This window comes from Salvelinus sp. IW2-2015, linkage group LG2 (genome assembly GCF_002910315.2).
Source record: "Salvelinus sp. IW2-2015 linkage group LG2, ASM291031v2, whole genome shotgun sequence".
NCBI lineage: Eukaryota > Metazoa > Chordata > Actinopteri > Salmoniformes > Salmonidae > Salvelinus > Salvelinus sp. IW2-2015.
The window spans coordinates 40472014-40481017 of record NC_036839.1 but is presented as its reverse complement, the minus strand read 5'-3'; the positions used below and the strand labels follow the sequence as shown (position 1 = coordinate 40481017).

The 9004-nt window shown below is 41.4% G+C and overlaps 1 protein-coding gene across 1 annotated transcript in view; it reads left to right on the top strand.

Annotated features, from left to right (window-relative positions):
* zgc:92313 (serine protease) overlaps positions 1-8183 on the top strand; it is a 33842-nt gene extending 25659 nt beyond the window's left edge. The window contains exons 4-6 of the mRNA XM_070449126.1: positions 5564-5835; positions 7522-7682; positions 7767-8183. Of these exons, the coding sequence (XP_070305227.1) occupies positions 5564-5835; positions 7522-7682; positions 7767-8021 (688 nt within the window). The 3' untranslated portion in view covers positions 8022-8183. The remainder of the gene's footprint in view (positions 1-5563; positions 5836-7521; positions 7683-7766) is intronic.
* The last annotated feature ends 821 nt before the right edge of the window (positions 8184-9004 follow it).

The following is a 9004-nucleotide window of genomic DNA, read 5'->3' as shown; positions in this document are numbered from 1 at the left end:
CACAGTTAAGCCTACATATTGGATATTCTTTTTGACTAGTTGGCTACCCATGCTGGAGAAGTGGTATACTAAAATTGACAACATTTTTCCAAACTGCCCGCCTGGTGAATGAAAGTACCCTGTGTGAATTCCTATGAGAAGGTGACACAGATGCGGATAGTATTCAGACCCCTTCTCTTTTTCCACATTTAGTTAGATTACAGCCTTATTCTAAAACTGATTAAATTTGTGTTTTTTCCCATCTACACACAATGCCCCATAATCTAGGCCTTTTATTGAATTTGTTCCTTAACTAACTTCACTAGTTACAGTTTTAGTCGAAGTTTACATACACTTCGGGTGGAGTCATTAACTGTTTTTCAACCACTCCCACAAATTTCTTGTTAACAAACTAGTTTTGGCAAGTCGGTTAGGACATCTACTTTGACATGACACAAGTAAGTTTTCCAACAATTGTTTGCGACAGATTATTGCTTCAGAAATTTACATACACTAAGTGACTGTGCCTTTTAAACAGCTTGTAAAATTCCAGAAAATGTCATGCTTCTGATAAGCTAATTGACATCATTTGAGTCAATTGGAGGTGTATCTGTGGATGTATTTCAAGGCTTACCTTCAAACCCAGTACCTCTTTGCTTGACATTGTGGGAAAATCAAAAGAAATCAGCCAGGACCTCAGAAAAAAATTGTAGACCTCCACAAGTCTGGTTCATCCTTGGGAGCATTTTCCAAACGCCTGAAGTACAACGTTCATCTGTACAAACAATAGTACGCAAGTATAAACACCATGGGACCACGCAGCCGTCATACCGCTCAGGAAGGAGACGTGTCCTGTCTCCTAGAGATGAACGTACTTTGGTGCAAAAAGTGCAAATCAATCCCAGAAACAGCAAAGGACCTTGTGAAGCTGCTGGAGGAAATGGGTACAAAGTATCTATGTCCACAGTAAAACAAGTCCTATATCGACATAACCTGAAAGGCCGCTCACCAAGGGAAGAAGCCACTGCTCCAAATCCGCCATATAAAAGCCAGAATACCGTTTGCAACTGCGCATGGGGACAAAGATCGTACTTTTTGGAGAATGTCCTCTGGTCTGATGAAACAAAAATAGAACTGTCTGGCCATAATTACTTGTTGTTTTTGGAGGAAAAGGGGGAGGCTTGCAAGCTGAAGAACACCTTCCCAACCGTGAAGCACAGGGGGTGCAGTATCATGTTGCAGGTTTTCGTCAATGATCTCTGTACTTTGCTCCGTTCATTTTTCCCTCGATCTGGACTAGTCTCCCAGTCCCTCCCCCGCTGAAAAACATCCCCACTTCATCGTAGTGATGGAGGCAGGTTTCTTCCAGATGTGACGCTTGGCATTCAGGCCAAAGAGTTCAGTCTTGGTTTCAGTGGGCCAGAGAACCTTGCTTCTCATGGTCAGAGTCCTTTTGGTGCCTTTGGAAAACTCCAAGCATGCTGTCGGGTGCCTTTTACTGAGTGGCTTCTGTCTGGCCACTCTACGAGAGGTTCTCCCATCTCCACAAGAGGATCTCTGGAGCTCTGTCAGTGACAATGACATTTCGAGAATCATAGCAAAGGGTCTGAATACTTGTGTCTAAGGTGTTTAATTTTTAATACATTTGCTAACATTTCTAAATACCTGTGTTCACTTTGTCATTATGTTATTGTGAGTAAAAAATAAACATTTTAATCCATTTTAGAATAATGCTGTAACGTAACAAAATGTGGAAAAAGGGAAGCAGTTTTGACCAGAGAACCTTGCTTCTCATGGTCAGAGTCCTTTTGGTGCCTTTGGAAAACTCCAAGCATGCTGTCGGGTGCCTTTTACTGAGTGGCTTCTGTCTGGCCACTCTACGAGAGGTTCTCCCATCTCCACAGAGGAGCTCTGTCAGTGACAATGACATTTCGAGAATCATAGCAAAGGGTCTGAATACTTTTGTCAAGGTGTTTTTTAAAATTTTTTATACATTTGCTAACATTTCTAAATACCTGTGTTCACTTTGTCATTATGTTATTGTGAGTAAAAAATAAACATTTTAATCCATTTTAGAATAATGCTGTAACGTAACAAAATGTGGAAAAAGGGAAGCAGTTTGAATCTTTTCCGAATACGCTGTACACTCTGAATGACCTAAAATTATAAATCCCATATTGGTCTTTCAGTCAGGCCAACCAAAGCTGTACTGTGCAGTAGGCTTACTATTGAAACTGACTGAGTCAGAAAATCACGTTTCAGATTTATTAATTTTTTTACACACAAACATTGTTTTCTACGTCCATAACAATGCTTAAGCCACATCAGGAGACTACTTTTGAGGTTGGGAAAAATCTTGGTGTAGTTGCCTTTTTTAATTCAAGTGTTGATTTAGTGGTGTTAATGTCGCATATGAGCAAAATAAATGGCCCCTGGATTGACGCAAATAATAATGATATCATTCAGATAGGTAGGCATAGACTACTTTTGTATCTAGTTTCTCCCTCTCTAGTTTCCTCCCATAAACCTCTATCTACCAGAAGACAGTTAGGCCGATCATTAGCATCACTATATTTTTCCTGTAACTTAATTGTTTGTAACCTGGACGTTTTACCTCATATTATGAGGCAAGTCTTACCTAGCTTCAAAGCAGCCTATAGATAAAATCCCACCAGAGAAACGTGGAGGCAATTATTTTTTATAAAGACTTAACCAATAGAACAGGAGAATGCATATGCTTTTTCTTTCATTGTCTAGCAGCCAAAGGCATTATCCTAATATTAGCTACCCATGATAGTTGCATCTTTAAATCCCCCCCCTCTTTCAAACGGATATTTCCATCTCTGTCCTGCTTGCATGTGCAGTGCACTATTTACAACTGTTCCCGCAAATTGCATTTAGGAAATGTACACTACTGTGTACATTGCCACGCTTAAAATGTGAAGAAATAGTTTATCAATTTTACGCTAAACATTCCAATCTGTTCCAACAGCCCTAATTAGTTGATATGTTGTATACCTCCACTACACTGATACGTATCATTGGGGATTATGAAGTGAGTATATGCAATGCCCACTGAAAAATAAGCGGGTATATGGCATATACTCTCCACTACAAGCTGTATCGCACTATAACTCATGTTTTTATTCATAGCTTGTTCTCCATCTTCTTAAACCCTCTTAAGGATTGTCCCCTTTTTTTCCTTCAATTTTTGCCTAAAATGACATACCCAAATCCATCTGCCTGTAGCTCAGGCCCTGAAGCAAGGATATGCATATTCTTGATACCATTTGAAATGAAACACTTAGAAGTTTGTGGAAATGTTAAAGGAATGTCGGAGAATGTAACACGTATCTGGTAAAAGATAATATAAATAAATAACCAACCGTTCTTTTGTATTTATTTTGTACCAACATCTTTGAAATGCAAAAGAAAGGCTATAATGTATTATTCCAGCCCAGGTTCAATTTTGATTTTTGCCACTAAATGGCAGCAGTGTATGTGCAATGTTTTAGACTGATCRGAGGAACAATTGCATTTCTGTTCAAAATGTTGTATCAAGACTGCCCAAATGTGCCTAATTTGTTTAAAACTGTGCGCAATCCTCAAACAATAGCATGGTATTCTTTCACTTTAATAGCTACTGTAAATTGGACAGTGCAGTTAGATTAACAAGAAGTTAAGCTTTCTGCAAATATCAGATATGTCTATGTCCTGGGAAATGTTCTTGTTACTTACAACCTCATGCTAATCACATTAGCCTACATTAGCTCAACTGTCCCACAGGGGACCCACCAATCCTGAGGGAGACAATTTTGTTTTCATCACGTTTATTTCCATGACTGATCAAAACTAATTCTCTTGTCCCTCTGCAGCAGACATGGTGAGCAATATGTTTGGAACATCGAATTGCAATAAAATCACAGTATTGAATTGCAATACATATAGAATTGTGAGAATTCCAATACAAATCATATTGGCACCTAAGTATTGTGAGGTTCCTGGCAATTCCCAGCCCTACTCAGTGCGCTTTGTGGTCCGGTGCCTTGCTGTTGCTGTACCAAGCAGTGATGCAGCCAGTCAAGATACAGCTGTAGATCTTTTGGAGGATCTCAGGGCCCATGCCAAATGTTTTCAGCTTCCTGAAGCATGTGGACAATGTTAATTCCTTAGTGATGTGGACCCTGAGGAACTTGAAGCTCTCGACCCCCGCTCCATCGATGTGGATCGGGTGAGAGGAGAGCGCGTAGATTTTTTTATTTTTTTTTACCGTTATTTTACCAGGTAAGTTGACTGAGAACAGGTTCTCATTTGCAGCAACGACCTGGGGAATAGTTACAGGGGAGAGGGGGATGAATGAGCCAATTGTAAACTGATGCTAGAAAGAATTATACAACGAGCAAAGTTATGAAGGTGAACTTCGATAACGGGTGTATTCATTCTCCTTATTCTGTTGCAAAAAAAAATCTTAAACGGAAGGAAACTAAATGGGAGGGACCTACCTGAAACTCTCGTATTGAACTAATGAATACACCCCAGATTATRTAGATGCAGGCAAGAGTGTGCAAGGTGGTATTGAATGTGTCACTGTCATCTTGATAACTCCAATTTCTCTCTACTTGTGTACGTACGTTATAAACTTATGTGTAGGCTAGGTTGTAGGATCCTCATGATGGTATATGGCAAATTTGAGTGTGCTGTAGTAGCCTAAACCCATTGACATTACATTGAGCTGGGTGAATGGAATATGAATGATAGTCATCCAATATGCTGTAATAGAAATGAGGCCTTGCTTTATATCATTCTTTAATCCTAGGCATTGGGCTTGAGAGTTTCTTTAACAAACTCCTCTAAAGATAAAGTGTGTGTGCGTTAAGAGGCCTTTTCTAACTGGTCTGTGTAGCATGACCCCATGATGTCTTGGCACTCCGCTAAGAGCGGGTAGGAGGTAACTGGTTCCTCTTAGCTTAACTGGAGACAGAGCAGTGTGTAATATTCTGCACACCAGTGATAGAGCTGTTCTTTTTYGAGCCTGTTTCTGGGAGAAAGGTTCCTGTTTTGTGTGTAGAGGTAGGACATGCATTATTTGGGCCGACAGTCAAATGCGCTTGCTTGCCCAACTTGGGGTAACCGTTAGAGAACGTATGCCTGGAGTCACTTTGGCACCCATTGTCCTAACCCAGTTTTGTCTCCTGTCTACACATACATAAGATCACGTGTTTTTGTAGATGCTTGCATAAGATATCTCGACTATAAGGCTTTCACACTCTGTGTGGGGGCTCCCACTCCATCCACTATGTGGGTGGTGCGTCTAGCCTCATAATACGTTTAAAAAAGGAATACCTTGATTGATAGGCACGTAATAAACTGGTATGCCTATTCAATAATTCAAATTAGGAAAACGTCTCTAAAGATCACTGAGTAGGTCTTAAATTGGGATTGGACCATAATACTGTTAAAACATCTAAAGGAAAACAGAAAACGTATCATCCTCTAAACTGTGTGTGATGTCTGGGGGGTGGGGAAATGAGAAGACTCATTTCAGTWGTTAGCTGTAAGGTGTTGTAACTCTCTCCTCTCCCAGTCCGTTAGACTTGTCGATGTACATCCTCTACGTTGGCCGTCACCAGCTCAACGGCTGGAACCCCAACGAGATGTCGCACCTCGTGGAGCGCGTCGTGATCCCGTCCGGCTACTCTGACCCAAGTTTGGGACAGGACATGGCCTTGGTGCTGCTGCAGAGACCCATCGTCTGGTCGGGGTATGTCCGTCCTGTCTGTCTTCCTGACGCCGGGACACTGTTCCCCGGTGGCCTGCCCTGCCACATCACAGGCTGGGGAAATATCCGCGACGGGGGTAAGAGAGATTAAGGCATTACGTATATAGCGGCAAAATCTAACTCCCACTTAAAGGAGCCTCAACCTCTTTGACTCAGTGGACTGTCACAGTGGTCAACACTCTCTCACTCATGGGAGGACTATCTGTCAGTATGTTCCATGTGCAGTAGTCTAAGCCTGTCACGGTGACTGACTGACTCACAGCTACTCATTCAAGGGTTTTTATTTTTACACTTTTCTACATTGTATAATAATAGTGAAGACATCAACACTAGGAAGTAACACATGGAATCATGTAGTAACCAAAAAAGTGTTAAACAAATCAAAATATATTTTATATTCTTCAAAGTAGCCACCCTTTGCCTTGACAGCTTTGCACTCTTGGCATTCTCTCAACCAGCTTTACCTGGAATGCTTTTCCAACAGTCTTGAAGGAGTTTCCACAAATGCTGAGCACTTGTTGGCTGCTTTTCCTTAACCCAGCGTTCTAACTCRAAACCATCTCAWTTGGGTTGAGGTTGGGTGARTGTGGAGGCSAGMTCATCTGATGCAGCACTCATCACTCCTTCTTGGTCAAATAGCCCTTACACAMCCRGGAGYTGTGTTGGGTCATTATCCTGTTGAAAAACAAATGATAGTCCCACTAAGCGCAAACCAGATGGGATGGCGTATTGCTGCAGAATGCTGTGYTAGCCATGCTGGTTAAGTGTGCCTTGAATTRTAAATAAATCACTGACAMTGTCACCATTAAAATACCATCACACCACCACCTCCARGCTTCACAGTGGGAACCACACATGCAGAGTTCATCCGTTCACCTACTCCTAGTCTCACAAAGACATGGAGGTTGGAACCAAAAATCTCTAATTTGGACAGATTTCCACCGGTCTAATGTCCATTGCTTGTGTTTCTTGGTCCAAGCAAGTCTCTTCTTCTCATTGGTGTCCTTTAGTAATGGTTTCGTTGCAGCAATTCGATGAAGGCCTGATTCACACAGTCTCCTCTGAACAGTTGATGTTGAAGTCTGTTACTTGAATTCAATTTATTTGGCTGCAATTTTGAAGTTGGTAAGTCTAATGAACTTATTCTCTGCAGCAGAGGTAACTCTGGGTCTTCCTTTCCTGTGGCGGTCCTCATGAGAGCCAGTTTCCGCATTGACTGACCATATCTTAAAGTAATGGACTGTCGTTTCGCTTTGCTTATTTGAGTTGTTCTTGCCCAAACACAACTGATTGTGTCAAACATTAATTTCTGGAATTTCTTTCCTCCTTAACTTAAGGCACACCTCTTAATTGAAATGCATTCCAGGTGACTACCTCATGAAGCTGGTTGAGAGAATGCCAAGAGTGTGCAAAGCTGTCATGAAGGCAAAGGGTGGCTACTTTGAAGAATCTCATATAAAATATATTTAGATTTGTTTAACCCTTTTTTGGTTAATACATGATTCCATATGTATTATTTCATAGTTTTGATGTCTTCACTATTCTACAATGTAAAGAATAGTCACAATAAATACCCTTGAATGAGTAGGTGGCCTAAGTTTTGTGTGTGTGTAAATCAATTCCCCTCCTTGCTTGGCAGAAATCTCAGAAAAAGTACAATTGTGAACCTGCAACCCAAATGTATTGTTGGTGTAGGCATTCTCTCACTCCTTTTATTTGACCTGCCTACTCACTCTCCCTCAACTTCCCTGGCTGTCTCTCAGTCTCTCTGAGTGGAGCGGGAACACTGCAGCAAGTGGAGGTGCCAATCATCTCGTCGTCTTCCTGTCAGATGATGTACGACCTTAACCCATCGGAGAAAGTGGACATCCGTTCTGACATGATCTGTGCCGGTTATCAAGAGGGGGGCAAGGACTCCTGTCAGGTACGCTCACCTCACCTGTGTGTGTAATAGCAGACTAATGTACACTTTCTCTTACTTCTCACCCATCTCCCTCTTTCTCCACAGGGGGACTCTGGAGGACCCCTGGTCTGCCAGATGGTGAACGGGACCTGGGTGCAGGCCGGGGTGGTGAGTTTTGGCCTGGGCTGTGCCCAGGCCAACCAACCCGGCGTCTACGCCAAGGTGTCCACCTTCTCCAGCTTCATCCACAGCAACATACCAGAGATCAGTCTGTACGGCCGGGCCGGTCCCAACTGGGCCAGCTCCCTGACCMTGCTGGCTAGCTCCCTGGCCACTTTGATGGGCCAGCTGCTTAGATAGGGCTTCCTAAAAGAGACAGATCTTAAAGGGACATTCTATGTAATTTGACATGAACCTGGTTTTACACTTAACTTGGCTGTAGTAGGTTACTGTTTTAGGGAATATTCTGCTTAATTTTTATTTACCATATTAATAACATGCCAAAACAACTTTTTGACCAAACTGACTCAAAATACGACCACTTATTTCCCAAGTAAGCAGAATTTCCACCTTTCTGGGTCAAGATGCYTGTAAAACCAGGTAAATGTGTCAAATTTCATGGAATTTTGCTTTAAAGGAAAGGGCCGAACCTGTTGTGGCATAAACTATACTWCGTTTTAATGATGGTAGGATATTTATACGCAACTCCTCACAAATACAAGTGATTCTGAATATACAAGTTATCGCTAATCAGCAGAAAAAACAGGGTGATATTATGGGTATTTATAACTAATGAAATGTAAAGCCATAATGTTTGTCGATCTATTTTAGTACACATTTTAACATGTCATGTCAAATTTAACATTAAGCTTTAATTTTCTTATTTTGAATGAATGTAAATAAATGATTACAAATGTCAGTAATTTATAAGAATTGTCACTACATGCTTTCTAAAATCTCCATTGTCTTCGTTCTCCTCCCGTCACCTGGGCCCTGTTTGAATGCTTAAGAAATACATCTTCCTTTCCTTGAAGTGAAGGTAGGGTAGTGACCTTGATTACACCTATCCATTCAKGTTATAGATCTGTGATTATCAAGGAAATGAGGAAGGAAGGATGCATTTCTGAAGTTGGATGAATCTCTGGTCTTTCCTTGATTCCTCACATTCTCTCATCATAGGACATTGGCGGAGAAGGTCCAAGGGGAGGAATCTCAGACCTTCTCCTCCAATGCCCTATGAGAAGGATGTGAGGAATCAAGGAAAGACAAATTAAATTCAAAGCCCTGAGATTTGATCAAGGCCTTTATCTAAACTAGATTTACTTGGCTCCTCGTGTCCTTTT